Here is a 17,802-nt window from a genome sequence, read left to right as displayed (position 1 = left end):
TCACGTTTTATTTAGTCAAAGTTTTTTTAACAAACTTCAAGTGTGCTGAAAGTGTGCAAAAATGTGTTTAAAATATCAGCGTATGCCGATATATCGCAGCTATAGGGACCGATATATCGCCTAAGGTTGATACGAAAAACACGTTGACTTCGCATGAATGAAACCACGAAGGCTCGGGACATAGGGGTAGGTGATATATCACCTATATGGGGCTCTATATCGGCCCATTATGGTATTTTTGAAGCTTTGTGCAAACCGAACTAGAAACAGCCCTCAACAACTTAGATTTGCTCCTGAACATTTTTGACCGAGTTCTAGGCATCTGTTGAACAGAAAATTCAAATTTATTCATTTATTTATTCATTTTAAAAGGGGTTAGTTTCACTTCTTGAACTCTATAAATAGGACCTTTCACTCAGCCGTTTCATTCATCATTCAAGCATTCTTCAGAGCCTCCAAGCTGCTAAGTTTATTCTAGAGAGAAAACACTAGGGTTTTGGGATTAAAAGCTTTTCAATCTAAGCTTTTCTAAACACTTGGGAAGTAAGATAGAGTGGCATTTCGGTATTGAGGTGTAGATCAAAGTTCTAGTCTATCCAAGGTATTCTTATCCTCAAGTTTAGTTCATTATAGTTCTTTTTATTATTTCATTTTCTTCCAGATCCTAACTTGTTATTATGGTTTTTGGTTAGGTGTTTGAGTTTCTTAAAACTTAAGGATTTCAGTAAGTTACTATCTTGGTGGTTTATATCTTCTTTTCATCTCCATTTCTTTATAAAACTTATGGATCTTACTGTTTGATTTTAGGAGTTTTCCATCTCGTTCTTGTCTCCAATATCATTGTTTTTGGTAAGGAAAATATGTTAGATTTTATGTGTTATGATTATGTTTATATGCTATGTTATGTTTATATGTTATATGTTATATGTATATATGTATATGTTTATATTGTAGTAGCTTGGGAAATATAGTTGCTTAGATAGCAAATAAGCAAATCCCAAGATTTTATATCATTATCGTAGATTATAGTTATGATTTAACCTACCTCGATTAGTAGCAAGAGGACCTAGATGGTTTACCATATACTATATTATGTTTAAACCTACCTCAATTAGTAGCAAGAAGACCTAGATGGTTTCTATCACATACTACGATAATGAGTTAATGGCCATTAATATTGTAGTCCTATGTTTTTACATTTTTACGTCATATGTTTTATGATTTATGTTTTTAGTCTTATGATGTATGATATGTTTTAGTAGATTTTCCTTGTTGGGCATTAGGCTCATTCCTTTTTACTTTAGATGGTGCAAGAACATGAGCTTGGAAGGCGGGATGGATTCATGATAGATTTGGCATGTGTATTGGGAAAGGACTGAATGAATGGACTGATGGGAAAGATCGAGGAGGATGTTTATGTTTTGAGTCTTTTAATTATGTATTTATGTTTTTCTGCATTTAGTATTTGAACAATTAATTAAATGTTTTTGTTTTCATTATGTTTTTATGTAATAACAATGGGATCCCATATTTTGGATTTTTGTAATAAAGTTCTATTATTTTATGCATGTATTCCAAAATAGTAGTTATGCTTAGTAGTTTTAATGGTCTGAGGTCTTAAAGTAAGTCGTGGCATTAGAAGACTATGATTGGAGGAAAGGCACTCCTTTCATTAATAGAATTGTCGTGGATGAAATCCCTAGTAAATTCAAAATTCCTGTGCTACCTAGATTTACTGGAAGAGAAGACCCAGTATCTCACGTGAATAAGTTTGAGATACAAATGGATATTCATAAGGTGTTTGAAGATGCTTGGTGCAGGATTTTTCTGGCCACTTTATCTGATGCTTAGCAATGGTATTGTAAATTTACCCCCGCCAGCATAACTTCATGGGAAATGTTTGTCAAGGAATTTTATGGACAATTTTATGCTGGTCGCATACGTCTGACCGAAGTAAATCAGCTAGTAGATATACGGAAAAAGGAAGGAGAACCTCTTAAAGAGTATATTCAAAGGTTCATGAGAGCGGTTGCTCGTGCCAAAATGGTGGGAGATGAAGGAAAGATGATGGCCATTACAACTGGAGTACAGCGCCAATCCCCGTTATGGAGTAGTTTGTGGAAAAATTAAGTAAAGAGCACCCAAGAGTTTTTGGACCGAGCAGATAAATACATTAAGTTAGAGGAAGCTATTGCCAATGAAGGAAAAGCCCCAAACGATGATCAGAACAAAAAATAAGAGCTGACTAAAGCTGTTGGTGGCCCTAGTAAGTCCAATAATAGTTGTAAGAACAACAATAGAAATGGCGGAAAGCGAGTAAGCACTAAACCGTCTACGTCCGACAATAAATGCTCCAAACAAAATAGATATGAACCAAGGTTCACCAATTATACGGCCGTGGTCGATAGCCGAGTGCCAACCACACCATTGTACCTTTTAGGCGACCAGCTCCCATCAGGAAGGACATTCCAAAAAGAGATACAACAAAGTTTTGTCATTTTTGTAATGATTATGGCCATGATACAAATGAATGCAACCTGCTGAAAGATGAGATCGACTTTTTGATGTGACAAGGACATCTGAGGAGATATATAATAGTAGGGATATCCCCAACAAGGAGCTAATGGAGGCAATAAGTACGCACGTACGCGCCAACGCTCGCCTCCTCTACAGTCGGCCCCGGTTGCGGGCACTCTGCTCACTATCTATGGTGGACCACACTTAACTGGTGACAGTGGTAAGGCAAGAGAGAGGTATGCTAGGACCATACGTCACAAGCAAGATATTGAAATGCTAACCATCGAGTAGCAGACTCTTAAAAAATCTTGAATATGAGAAGATTGTATAACTTTCTCTAAGCTTGACATGCAGCATGTCAGGTTTCCCCACACAGATCCCCTGGTCGTAGATGTCCAGATCCCATGCTCAGTAAATATACTTTATAAATTGTCATTAGAGAGAATGAAATTATCCGCACAAGATTTGGAACCATGAAACCAAACCATCTGTGGTTTCTCTGGCGAAGGGCTCGCTCCAACAGGGTCGATCACACTCCCGTTCATAGCAGGAGCTGCCCCTGGGAACAGGACATTACTCATTCCTTTTATAGTAGTTATTTTCCTTCCGCATATAATGTGGTGATCAGAAGACCCATCTTGGTAGAGCTACGAGTCGTGACCTCAATGTGGCATCTAGCCATGAAATTCCAAACAGATGTAGGAATTGGGCGTATGCTCAAAAATCAAAGGGAGACAAGGGAATGTTATAACTCCTCCATCACGAAGGAAAAAATTATAGTGAGGGGAGTGGGTTCATTGCCTCGAGCAACACTAATGGATCAGAAAAAAGGTTGCAAGAAGTCAGCGTACCAAATGCCCAACCTAGTGAACAAGTCACCAAATACGATGTTACTCAAAGTGAGTACGAAGGTATAGATCCTCGCTTTGGGGATTTTTAGGAGGAAGTTGGACTTGTGGAGGATCTCGAGGAGATTCAATTAGAAGCAGAACAATCGACCAGAGTTGTGAAAGTCGGTAAAAACTTAGAAACAACGATAAAAAAAGAACTAGTTGAATTTTTAAGAGAGAATCAAGAAGTATATGTCTGGTTGCATAGTGATATGGTGGTAATAGACCCGACAATTATTAGTCATGTCTTAAACATCGACAAAAACCACCCACCAGTCCAGCAAAAAAGAAGATTACTCGACAAAGACAGGTACAAAGCACTAAGAGAGGAAGTCGATAAGCTTAAGGAAAATGGATTCATTAGGATAGCATTTAATCCATCATGGTTCTCTAATCCTGTTTTAGTCCCAAATCCAAATGGCAAGTGGAGGACTTGCGTGGATTTTAAAGATCTCAATAAAGCTTGCCCAAAGGATTGTTTTCCACTGCCATGCCACATCAGGACATAAGATGTTGTCATTTATGGATGCATACTCTGGCTACAATCAAATAATTATCCACCCACCTGACGAAGAACACACCAGATTTTGAATAGATACCAGGCTATACTGCTACAAAGTAATGCCTTTCGGTTTGAAAAATGCTGGTGAAACTTACCAACAACTAGTAAATCATATGTTTAAAGACCAGAACAACAATAACATGGAAGTATACGTCGATGATATGTTGGTCAAGTCAAAAAAGGCTGGTGGGCACATCAAGGACTTATGAGAATGTTTCAACATCTTAAAAAATATCAGATGAAACTTAATCCTCTCAAGTGTTCTTTTGGAGTTGAATCAGGGAAGTTTTAGGGTTTGTAGTGAACTCACGAGGAATAGAAGTTAACCCCGAGAAGATTCAAGCATTGATGTACATGAAATCACCCACCAAGATTAAAGATGTACAGAGTCTAACAGGAAGAATTGCTGCCCTAAGTAGATTTATTTCAAAATCTACCGACAAGTGTGTCCCATTTTTTAATATGCTTATAGGAAACAAGAAGTTTGAATGGACAAAAGAGTACGAGCAGGTCTTTCAGGCACTCAAGAAACATATGGCTCAACCTCATGTTCTATCCAAACCAGTTGAGGGAGAAACTTTATACATGTATCTAGCGATAACAGAATATGATGTGAGCGCTATTTTGATTAGAGAAGAAAGTAATATCCAAAAAGTAGTATATTATATAAGTAAAAGGCTAGTAGGAGCAGAATCACGATATCCATCTATTGAGAAATTAGCATACTGCTTGGTATTGGCATCAGGAAAGCTGGGACCATATTTTCAAGCTCACCCCATAGTAGTATTCATCGACCAAACATTACGGCAAGTCTTGCAAAAACCAGAAGCTGCAGGTCGATTATTAAAATGGGTTGTGTAATTAGGAAAATTTGAAATTACTTACTCACCATGAACAACAATGAAGGGCCAAGCATTAGCAGATTTTGTAGCTGAATTCACTAATCTCCCCATATGCGAGCAGACACCGGGAACACAAGTGGAAGCAGAAACTTTAGCTTGGAAGTTGTTTGTTTATGGGTCTTCCAACAATCACAATTCTGGGGCAAGATTAATCCTTATAACACTAGTAGTGCATCAGTTTCACTGTGCAATTAGATTTGGATTTGTTGCATCCAATTATGAAGCTGAATATGAAGCCCTACTCGCAGAATTAAGACTAGCCAAAGAATTAAGCATAAAATCACTAGAGGTATATAGTGATTCACAGTTGGTCGTTAATCAGATTCTAGGAGAATATCAGGCCAAAGGATTGAAAATGGTCGCATATATAAAAAAAAATCAAAAGACTTGTTAGCGCAATTCAAAAAATATACATTACAGCAAATCCCTCGCGACCAGAATGTCAATGCTAACGCATTGGCCAAGTTAGCAAGTTCCAAAGTTGTAGATATGCTAAGCATAGTACCGGTTGAACATCTATCAACCCCCAACATACAGGAAGATGATTCCACCCTGATTATACATACAACTGATACCTGTATGACCCCTATTATCCAATACCTCAACTAAGGAATATTGCTAGAAAATAGGAATGAATCGAAGAAACTACAAAGACAATCCGCCCGTTTTATTCTAATGATTGGAATTTTGTATCGACGAGGATATTCTATGTCACTACTACGATGTATTCCCAAAGAAAAAGTTAAGGAACTATTACACGAAGTACATAAAGGGTTTTGCGGAGACCATGCTGGGCAGCAGAATTTATCAAAAAAGATTCTATGATAGGGGTACTTTTGGCCTACAATGAATGAGGATGCAACAAAATTTTTGAAAAAAATGCGAAAAGTGCCAACGATTTTTCAAAATACCTCGAGCAGCCCCATGAGCTGAAGCAGTTACAAAGTCCTTGGCCATTTGGAAATTTGGGAATAGACCTGATTGGATCTTACCAACGAGAAAAGGGGGTATAAAATATGCAGTATTAGTTGTCGATTACTTCACCAAATGGGTAGAAGCTGAGCCGCTCGCAACAATCATGAGCAAGAAAGTTCTAGATTTTGTTGTCAAAAACATAGTGTGCCGATATGGACTGCCAAATAAAATAATATAAGACAATGGCACATAATTCGATAGTGACCTATTCACCGATTTCTATGAACGACATGGTATAACTAAAAAATTCTCATCAGTCGCCCATCCGCAAGCAAATGGACAAGTCGAAGTTGTGAATAAGACGATAAAGGACACCCTGAAAAAAAAAAGACTCAAACAGGCAAAGGGAGCCTGCCCAGAAGCGTTACCAGAAGTTATCTGGTCATGCAGAACAACACACCGAACAACAACAGGTCATACGCCATTTTCCGTAGCATATGGGTATGCATCCATGCTACCATTTGAGTTAGATCCACCCTCACATCAAAGGTTAACATATTACCAGAATACTAATCATTGGTTGCTAATGGAATCATTAGATCTGATAGAAGAACGAAGAAAGAAGGCTCAACTACAAGTAACAGCTCATCAACAAAAGGTCACTCGATATTTTAACTCTGAAGTACGCAAGAGAAAGTTTGCTTTAGGAGACTTGGTACATAGAAGAGTTTTCCTCAATACTTGCGACCAGGTAGCTGGAGTCCTTGGGCCAAACTAGGAAGGTCCATATCACATTGAAGAAATTCTTCAACTGGGAACGTATAAACTTGCTCGCTTAAACGGAGATCTCGTTCCTCGCTATTGGAATGGAGAACACCTGCGCAAGTATTATCAATGAACATTTATTTCTAAAGAATGGCTTGTATTAATTATTTTTTATTTTTACAAGTTTTTGAACAATGGCAGGTCATTTATTTGGCTGGTCACTTATAAGTGTATGATCGTTTGATCACTCGTATAGACATGAGTAGTAATGCTCGGATGTAAATGATAAACTAGCATAAAAATATCATTTCTTTGAGCAGTGAATTGTTTCGACATCACAAAAAAGTTGATATGGTGTTGTAATTACAAAATAGAAAAAAAAATCACTGAGCAGGAGGGTCTTGATGGGGCTGTTGGTCGCAAGTCGCTCCAGCCTCCTCTTATCCATCGATCCCTGTGGCCAAGGAAATCTCAGGAGATGCAGGGGCATTTTTCTCCTCCTCCAGTCGAGCAACACATCGAGCAAACTCGGACTCCCTTATCTGTTTGGGAAGATAATCAAAATTTGCACCTTGATTGTTCTTCCAGAACATATAAAAGCAGGTGAAGATTGCACCTTGAAACCTCTCCAAGTTGCTCGCATTAATCTCCTCAAGTTGTTTCACCTTTTCCTCCAATTCATTGGTCTCCTTCTTACTAGCAACTAAATCATCCTAAAGCTTGACTGCCTCATTATGGTTGCCCTTGGACGCAAACTTGTATTTTTCTTTTAGATTTACAGCCTTGTCCAAGTCCTCCTTGGTTTTTTATAGCTCCTTGTTGAGGGCCTTTATCTAGTCCTCGCTGCTTTTCGCTCCTGAACAAATTTGGAGCCATCTTCTTCACCACGACGCCATCCATTATTCATGGTCAGGAGAGCCTGTGAGCACTATAAAAGTGAAGATAGTAAATTTAAAATTTTAGCTAGAAATACAATAGTTAGAAAAGACTTACGGCAAGCATTTCATTGAAACTATGACCAATGACCTAGTCGAATTATGAGATTTGGCAAATGGATGGATTATAAGATTTGGCAAATGGATGTAAAAACAACTTTTCTGAATGGATGTCTTGACGAAACCATTTACATGTCTCAACCAGAAGGGTTCAAAGTTAAAGGTCATGAGCAAAAGGTTTGCAAGCTTCTTAGGTCCATCTATGGACTCAAACAAGCTTCTAGATCTTGGAATCTTATATTTGATGAAACAATAAAAACGTTGGGTTTTGAACAAAATGTTGATGAACCTTGTGTCTATAAACAAATCAAAGATAACAAAGTGGTATTCCTCATTCTTTACGTTGATGATATTCTACTCATTGGGAATGATGTAGAAACATTATCTAAAGTAAAGAATTTTTTATCTGAACAATTCCAAATGAAAGATTTGGGAGAAGCCAAATATGGTATAGGCATTCAGGTCCTTAGAGATCGAACGAACAAAGTTTTGGAACTGTCTCAAGCAACTTATATAGATAAGGTGCTAGAATGTTTTGGTATGAAAAACTGCAAGAAAGGCATTATGCCTACCTGGTCAGGAGTTGTATTATCAAAAGATAAATGTTCACAAACACCTCAGGAAGAGGAGGACATGAGACAATAACCCTATGCTTATGTTGTAGGCAGTCTAATGTATGCAATGTTATGTACTAGACCTAACATTTGTTATGCAGTGGGGATAGTCAGTCGTTATCAATCCAACCCTGAATTCAGTCATTGGATAGTTGTAAAGAATATTCTCAAGTATCTTAGACATACTAGAGATTACATGCTTGTGTATTCAGGTAGAGACCTGAACCCCACTGGATATACTGATTTTGATTTTCAATCAGATAAAGATAGTCAAAATTCGACATCTGGATCAATTTTCACACTTGCAGGAGGTGATGTAGTCTGGAGAAGCATTAAACAATCCAACATTGCAGATTCCACCATGGAAGTTGAATATGTAGCAGCTTGTGAAGGAACTAAAGAAGTTGTGTGGCTCAAGAAGTTCTATACTGATCTGGAAGTACTTCCAGACATGGATAAGTCACTAGTTCTATATTGTGATAACAGTGGGGAAGTAGTTAATTCAAAGGAACCCAGAAGTCACAAGAGGGGAAAGCACATTGAGAGAAAGTATCATTTGATCTGAGAGATAGTCAACCATGGAGATGTGACTATTTTGAAGATAGCCTCTGAGCATAATCTTGCAGACCTGTTTACAAAGACTTTATCTGTTAAATCTTTTCAAGGTCATGTAAGAAACATGGGAATGAGAGAGATGTCTTATCTACTTTAGCGAAAATGGTAGATTGTTGGGAATAGTGCCCTGAAAGCATTTGTATTGGACAATGCTTTTAGTTTAAATAAATAAATGGAATGAATTGTTATGTATATGTTTTATGTCCTATATTATTCTTGATATTATTATGTGAATATCATAAAATTCCCAAGTTCGTCTATGTGGTCTCAATCTCATATTGGTATGAGAGGATCATGATAGAGATAGCGAACTTAAAATAATTCGCAGTAAAATAAAGTTATTGAATCTTTAGATTAAAGATTGCTAGTAGGGCTCACTAGTATTATGAATATATGTGACCTAGATCCGGGTCACTAGTGTAGTAGGACACTTTAGTGGAGTGCTACGCGCATGGAGCAGTCCCAGGATTGCACCATGCGTGTACCACTACTGACTTAGTCAGTTTTTGGATTTTTCATTTTTTTAATAAATTTATAAATCAATTACATAAGGAAAAGTTTGACTTTGTCTTAATTGGTTTTCACCATCATCATCATCATCATCATTATTATTATTATTATTATTATGTGATAATAATATACAACTATTCTATATAAGAATAGTAGTCTATTCTTGATGGATTGTTAGTGAAATTACCAATTCATTTTTCTCCCCACACTCTCAAATCAAAAGAAAGAAAAATAAGATTTTCTCTCTAGCCTAAAATCCATGATCTCATGAGTTGAGAACATCTTGTGATTCAGAAAATCAATCCTTGTTCTCTATGTGCACACACACATCTTGAGGCATAGAGAATGTCTTGGAAGATCATGATTTGAGTATTCAAAGCAAGGATAGGATGATCATTGTTTTTTCGAAAAGATTCATGGACACTTGATAGGCTACAAGAGGTAGGTCCTTTAATCTTGGTTTTATACATATACTTATATATATATATATTGTTGTTGATTAACATATTGCATATTGATGGATTTGCATATAAAAGAGTTGATATGAAAATTTTTGTTATATACCCGTGTCACCATTCTACAATTTCTGATGCGCACTAGGGACCGTTCCTTACATGAAATCCATTGGTCCAAAAGAATTGAGTTTTTAAATTCGAAGGATGATTGGGAATATCCTCCATAAGTTTTCTGTCTTTGGGGTAGCTCGACATATAGTAAAAACCATCTCCGCCATGCTTTCGAGATGGATTACTTTTGAAGCAAAAGAGATAAAGAATTTCATAAGAAGACGATTCCAGCCATTTTAGCTCGACATGTAGCGACTTGAGGGCTGCCAAAATCCTATATGAGTTGGTCTGGAGTTAGAAGGGAGCAATTCCAACCCAGTCCGTGAAGCTTTTGAAATGTTGTCGTAAGGGTAGCAATGCCTAACCTTCATTTGCTCGTTGCTCCATGCTCCGAGCTTGTACTTCCTATCACACTTATCTTCGCTTGAAGTGTAGGTACTCCACTCATCTTGAGCGGGGGCACAACACGTGAGGTTACTGAAGATTTTGAGACCATGGCTAGCGAGGCAGTCATATATTTGTCTCATGGATGGAATTTAACTCTCGTAAATGTCCGCCTCGAAATAGTTGTACTTGGTGACTGGGAGAAAGGCGTTGACTTTGGGAACAAAATAAGGGAGTGGAGATTCAGTTGATTGGGTAGTTTTACTTGATGATCCTTCCATTTCAAAGGAAATTTCACCACGTTTAAAGGCAATAGATACCAACAATGAAGGGTCCAAAGGACGAGCTCGAGGAATGGAGTTTAGCTCGGGCCAAGTAGCGAAGCAAAGTCTTTTCATTTTCCCTTCTCGGATCTCAACAACTTGGCGTCTGTATGAGGGGCTTATGTCTTGTCTCTCTCTTTGGTCTTCGAACTCCTGGATAAGTCTCTGATTGCTAGAGAAAAGAGATTCTGCTCAAGGAGAAGGTGTATGGTAGGGAATGGCATGAGTTGAACACCCTAACCGATTCTTCTCGAAAGAGTAATGCGACATCTATCTTTTTCTTAACAAAGAACAGAAAAAAAGAAGAGATGGTTTGAGTTGTCTCGAAAATTCGAGCTGAAATGAGCTCGAAATAACAAGTTAAAACCTAGTAGGACATATTAGATATGTGAATTCCTTTTTAGGCTTGCACAATCTTCTAGGAAAATAGTGCAGTTACCCAAAACAATGGGTTTTTTATGGTTGTCGTTAAAAAAAAAAAAGAAGCTAATTACTTAGCCCTTACGAAACCTAGCAAACTAGTAAATTGCTAAAAACAAACTTTCCCTACTAATTTTATTCATTACGAAATCAAACCTATTCGTTTTTGTCAAAAATCTACTCTCTCTATTAAAGTTCATCAAGAACAAGAGATGCATGCATGTGTACCAGTAAGAAAAACAGAAATAAAGAAAATCTCTTCAAAATAAATGATAACTTACATGAAGAAAGTTGATAATGAGACCGTGGAGTTGAGCGTAGCAGTTTGGGGTTGAGGAATGCCTTAAATTCTACGTAAAAATTGGAGATTTTTATGGAATTTGCCCTGGTTTTCGTTTTGGAGAGAGGAAGATGAAGAACTCTCATGAAAACGTAAATAAAAAAGTAAGTAGTAGAAAAATAAAGTGAGTTTTTTTTTATAGAGGGGCATGGAGATTCTCCCTTGTGGATTAAAATGATGATTAACCCTATGGTTCTAGATTAATTTCAAAATGGCAACAAAGGAAGTTGAAAAGAAAGAGGGAGAAACTAGTACTTGAGTATTGGAAATACCCTATCAAAAAATGACACGTGTACACATTCAAGTATAGTGGGTGGGCACGTTTCCCAATAAAGGAAATTCAAAAGTCTCTTTCAAGACTTTTGAGCAGATACTTTTGAAAGGGCAAATGTTATACCCTATTTTCGAGGAAATCATTTTTGCTCGAAAGTGAGCTAAGAAATTATATCAATAAGCTCGATTCCAGATATTATTATTATAATAATATCAATATAATTTTACAAAAAAATCTTTATCGAGCAGACATAAAGCACATAGCTCGAAAGACAGTTGCTATGTGAGCTCAGAGACAAAGAATTGGCCCAAAAGCGCTTCATCATTTCTTCTCGAATGACAATTGAGTTAGCTCGAGTGTTTATTGAAAAGGGATCCGAAAGGTGAAGAATCAATATTTAAATAGCAGTTCCTCATTTATAGGGATTTGTTTTAGATATTTATTCATTAACTGAATTCTTTTTATTTTAAATTCAAATAAGATATTTTATGTAGCTTCCCCCTAAATTCGTGAGGAAGAGAATCTAAAACCAAGTCCATAAATACCTAGGTTGTAGTCATTTATTTTCACTAAATTTTTTTGTATTGAAACTCTAGGAAATTGCTTTCAATAAAAGTGACTAGTGGACTAGGTAGATTTAACTACTTACACACGTAAAAATCTCGGTGTTCATCTTTATTTTTCTTAAATAATTATTAGCTTGATTGTTGTTATTTTTAGTTGACGAAAATCCGCATCAACATCTTATTTAACTATTTCATATATGTTTGGATAAACAAAATACGTTAAATGACAAATTAAATAATTAATAAAAGAATGAAAAGAATAAATTTAAGCGCATAAATATGTTTCGGTTATAGTTTAGTTTCGGTGATAATTTTGAAAACATAATTGATAGAGTAATTTAAATACTTTAATATGAAATTTTAAAATATGTAATGAGATTATTATAGCTCATTTACTAATTTTTTATTTTATTTTTTAATCTATTCACCTCATTTAGATGACTTTATTCTTTTTATCTCTTTATTTATTTTTAAAATTATTTAGCTTATTTAGATGACTTTATAACTAACGATGTTAGAAAATAATAATAAAAATGCTAAATCTAACTAAAAACAACAATTTCCGTTTAATTCACATTTATACTATATAAATATATATTGTAACGTCTCACGTCACTATGGCTGCTTTTTGGAATGGCGACTGGTCCTGCAAACCAACACTAGTCTTTCCAGTGTATTTTGTCCTCATTCGCACGCTTCCTGGGAAAACTTCTAAGGAGGTCACCCATCATAAGACTACTCCAGGTGAAGCACGCTTAACTTTGGAGTTCTCAAGTGATGGGATACTGAAAATAAGATGCATCTTGTTGGCATAGGTAGTACCCATTAATCCATTTAAGCTCTCTTCAACTGTGTAGTCCCACACCTACACAGTCTTAGAATCATCACACTTGACCTTCCCTAGGTGATGTGGGATTGCACAACTTTTACCCGGTTTTTCCCCCTTCAAATCACAGGATTTTGACTGTCACAATCACCTAAGGGGGTCCGACGTCCCCGTCGGTTACACTTCCGGCTGGGTCAAGGCCCTGATACCATTTGTAATGCTCCACGTCACTATGACTACTTCTAGGAATGACGACTAACCCTGCAAACCAGCACGAGTCTTTCTAGCGTGCTTTGTCTCACTCGCACGCTTCTTGGGAAAACTTCCCAAGAGGTCACCAATCATAAGACTAGTCTAGGTCAAGCACGCTTAACTTTGGAGTTCTCAAGTGATGGGCTACCAAAAGAAGATGCATCTTGTTGGCATAGGTAGTTCCCATCAATCCATTTAAGCATTATTCAACTGTGTAGTCTCATACCTACACAGTCTTAGAATCATAACACTTAACCTTCCCTAGGCAATGTGAGATTACACAACTTTTTACCCGGTCTTTCCACCTGCGAATCACATGATTCTGACTGTCACATATATAATAAAGATATGTTCGCCCCATTTGGCAAAACTTCTCCTTTTGTTTATAAGATAAGTAAAAACTTTGACTTATTTGTTCTGCTTGAATAACTAATATACAAAAAAAAAATTATGAAAAGTTATTTTTAAAGTGTTTGAATATTAATTAAAAATATATTTTACGAGTAAATTAGGAATAATAAAATTATACTAATTTAAAAATAGCTTGTCCAAAATATCTTTTAAAAAAACTAGGAATCATAACTTCTAATAGATTTTTTAAATAAAAAATACACTTTTTATTTGTTATCTAAACACTATCAAAAATACTTTTTTAACCCTAGAAGTTAAAAGCAACCTAACATAAACTTAGTCAAACCAGGACACACATATTTAAAAATTATTTTTAAAATTTTGTAAAATAAATATATATTTTATTAAATTTCTAATTTTTTTATTAGATAAGAGTAATTAGACATTTTTTTTCTTTTAAAAATATTAGTTGTAATTATGTGTAATTTAAAAAAAAATTAACTTATACAAACAAAAAAAGGAATTTAGTCATTTGGTACCTTATGTTTTTGCAAAGTATCATTTTGGTACTATCTGTTTTCAATAATGCTCATATGGTACCCTGTATTTTAAAATTATACATATTTGATACCCTAGACTCAGATTTGATAGATAAAATTTTGTCAATATAATCAAACTGTCATCAGTTATATGTAATTAAGTAATTAAATTTAAATTTGGAACTTATATAATTGACAACAGTTTGATTAAATTGGTAAAATTTTATTAATTAAATTTGAGTTTAAGATACTAAATATGTACGATTTTAAAATACAGGATATCATATGAGCATTATTGAAAACAGAGAGTACCAAAATGATACTTTGTAAAACAGACAAGGTACCAAATGGTTACCTACCCAACAAAAAAATTAAGATTATACATTAAATATTATTATAATAATTATATTTTATAATATTTGAATTTATAATAATATAATTATTAAATATTTTATTTTATTTTTAATTAGTTTTACTTTTATTTTTTTATTAACTTGAGAGAGGAGAACGAGGAAAACGCAGTGCTGTTTCGATGAAACGATGGAGAAGGTAGACGATGAAGACGAGAGGAGGGAAGCAGCCATAGCGTCATCACTGTCTTTGCAGCCTCATTTCAAGCCTACTGCCCTCAAGCAGACCCAGCTTTCCAAGTTCCAGGTGTCCTATTTTTCTGTCCAATATTAATTTTTCTTTTTCTTCTTTTCTCGCTTTCAATGCCGAATTTGGTTTTTCTTTTCTTTATTCGTACTAGGGTTTTTTTTTCGGATGAATTTTTTTGGCTGTTCTATATACATGGGTAGACAGATTGAATACTGCAACAAATTTATTTAGATAATTTTTATATGTTTCAAAGTTGCTATGCCTTTTATGAGAGAATCAGTGAAACTCGTGTCAAGTAGAACTTAAAAAGTTTCAGATTCATCATGGTTTGCTCGCACGAGTTCTAGAGGTCTATCAAATTCTAGTGTTTTCTGCCTTCAAAAGATTAGGATTTATCAGGAGTGGAGAACCAATAGAAAATGGTTCCTGGATATGTCTTTTCTCCACAATCCTATATTGACTCTTACTACCAAACTAGATAAATCTCTGTTTCAACATCAAACAGATATTTTTAGAATTAGTACTGTACAAACTGACTCGGTTTGAAGATTTCCTCTCATTCTCTAGTTCCCATTCTAAGGCAAATATATTCATTTGATAAGCTACGGAGTGATTACCATTATTCTTCTTTCATACACCAAATCCTATTGCAACTACTCTCAAAATACAGTCAATCGTCACTTCAAGCATACTAAAAATTCAGTGTAATTATCCTGATTGACCCAATTTCTAATACTTGCTTTTACTTCCATTCAGCAAACGGAAATCTTTCACTTTTTCTCATTCAATTACTTAAATAATATAAATATGTTAACAGGCTCAAGAGTGCACTTTTCCATTCGGATGGTATTATATTATCCAATTAACCACCAATCTTCTTTCACTATTTAGTTTTAGTATAGCTTTAATATTTCCTTATGCCCTCTTTACTTTCATGAATGTACACAATTGTGAAGTAACTGGTGGGAACTTAACTTGCAACTATTCTGAGTGGACAAGTTAACTAGAAGTTCTTCATTACGTTTTTGCTAGAAGATTTATGGCATGGTCCCTTTTTCTTGTGTATCTTTGCAGCGTTTACTATAGAAAGGAAAAAAAATGTCTCATCAATATTGAATACCGAGGAAAATTACCAGAACATCTAAAGTTCTTATGTTTACATTAAATTTGGATGGCTTTAAATTGGTGTAAGGTCTTGGCTTAAAAACAATAATCTAGAAGGCATAGTTTGTGTGACACGTTTTCAGATAATAGGAATCTAGGCATTTTTATTCGAGCATGCCTGCGAAGAGGAGATGGTGGGAGTAATTTCTGCTCTGTTTCCTTGATTGCTTATTGTAATTTTGCATTGTTACAATATTCTTGTTTTTGTCTCTGCTCTGTTGCAGCAATCACTTCTAAATTTTGTCTAACTCTTATTATGATATAGGAGCTGCATCGGAGACGTTTAGAAATAAAGTCTAAATCAAAGATCAAAAAGAAACAAAAAGGTTCTTCTTTGGCTTTTATATTATGTATATTTTTTTATTGTGTAATTTTTCTTTCTTTACTGCTACATATGTGCAGTCTAAAATCATTGGGGAATATTGCAGATGGTTCTAGCAAATCACACTGCAAAGACCTGAGAACCAAAGATTGTGAAGATGAAGAATCAAGTGATCTTGGTTATAATTACGATAACCAAAACAGTTCCATGTTACAGCAAGAGAGTGGTGCAGCTTATCTTGTTCCAAAGCATCGCCAGAAGTTACATTGGGGGTATGAGTAATAGATTATACATAGTTATTAACAATGTTACAAATAATAAGAGAAATTCAACAATTGAAGATAAATAACATTAAAAACTGTGGTCTATAACTTTGTAGTTTGGACACAAGCATCACATGCACATGTGGACAGTTCAGTGGTACAGGATTGTAGGTTATCATTATGAATCTTACTGTTACAAGAATTGTAATTATTTGCAGCTTTGAAAGAGAGGAGAATCCTGTTTCGGAATAGAAACTGAATATAAAAACAAGATTTCTTCAAAGTGAAAACCAGTCAATGTTAATAGAAGTCTAGAGGAACAAAAAACCTTAAGAATTATTAGAGCTTGGAATATTTTCTGGCATGCAAGTTTTGGCTTTGTTGCTTCTTTTCTTTGTTGGATGTTTAATGCTTTAGCCTTCTTTGCTTTGTTTCCAGGCTCGACACAAAGGAAAGGTGGGAAAGAAAAGCAAACATGTAAATGTCATTTGCTGATGTTGTTTAGTTTGGACAAGTTGTTGTCATTTGTGGGAGCACTCTGAAAGTGGTCTCTCGAGTTATGTGGATGTAGCTGCACGGTGCTTTGTCTGGGTTTCCTTCGTGTTGAGGGTAGATCTACCTTAGCAAGATTACTTAAATCTTGACAAATATTTTCAGCTTTTCTATCATGCGCTCAGTCTGAGCTGTTGTGCATTTGAACAGTACTGATTATGAAATGATTAATTAAGATGAAAAATATAGAAAAATATATTTTTTCCACTCAACAAGATTTTGTAATGATCTGTAGGAATATATATTATAATCAAGTCAATTGCTTGTAAATTCATTTCTACAGTATGAAAATGAATCTTCAACTCCTTTTGTCATTTTTTATTTTTTTTAGTTTATTTTTTTTATAGATAGTTGTGGTTTGCTCCAGTTTATTTTTGCCAATATTCATGCGAGTGTCAGGATGTTGTATGATGATCGGTATTTAAAATGGTCATGTAAGTGGTTTATTAGTATGTTCTACCAAATGTTGGAGTCAGTGCCGTGGCAACCCAAGTGGGTTTGACGTACTCGATAAGCAAACAACAATATTCTTGGTGAGGAGATTTCACGGAATCGCTTGGGAGGCCTCACTAACCTAGCCTCGCCAAAAAAGGTCTTGCTAGCAGACGTTCTCATATAATTTACAAATAATAAAAAGAGATTTTTACATAAATTACTTAATTTCACATAAATTACTTAATTTCGCTAAAAAATAATATTTTAAGATCAAATATTTTTTTTCAATTTTACGGTTTTAAAGAAATTTTACATTTTACAGTAGTCTTTTTTTTTTAAG

At 35.2% G+C, this 17,802-nt stretch overlaps 1 protein-coding gene across 1 annotated transcript; it reads left to right on the top strand.

The window, feature by feature from the left end:
* The first annotated feature begins 14,618 nt into the window (after positions 1–14,618).
* On the top strand, positions 14,619–17,341 carry LOC133818512 (uncharacterized). The gene is made up of 4 exons (XM_062251417.1): positions 14,619–14,783; positions 16,156–16,216; positions 16,319–16,484; positions 16,914–17,341. Exons 1-4 carry the CDS (start codon positions 14,667–14,669, stop codon positions 16,954–16,956), a joined length of 387 nt encoding a protein of 128 aa, XP_062107401.1. The 5' UTR covers positions 14,619–14,666; the 3' UTR covers positions 16,957–17,341.
* Positions 17,342–17,802: the final 461 nt, after the last annotated feature.

This window comes from Humulus lupulus, chromosome 2 (genome assembly GCF_963169125.1).
Source record: "Humulus lupulus chromosome 2, drHumLupu1.1, whole genome shotgun sequence".
In the NCBI taxonomy this organism is placed as follows: domain Eukaryota; kingdom Viridiplantae; phylum Streptophyta; class Magnoliopsida; order Rosales; family Cannabaceae; genus Humulus; species Humulus lupulus.
Note: the sequence above shows the minus strand (reverse complement) of the source record. Positions and strands in the feature narration are given on the sequence as shown.

Coding starts and splice junctions, on each gene's coding strand:
- LOC133818512 (XM_062251417.1), top strand. CDS start 14,667: ATGGAGAAGGTAGACGATGAAGACGAGAGGAGGGAAGCAGCCATAGCG. Junction 14,784..16,155: donor CCCAGCTTTCCAAGTTCCAG/GTGTCCTATTTT, acceptor ATTATGATATAG/GAGCTGCATCGGAGACGTTT. Junction 16,217..16,318: donor GATCAAAAAGAAACAAAAAG/GTTCTTCTTTGG, acceptor GGAATATTGCAG/ATGGTTCTAGCAAATCACAC.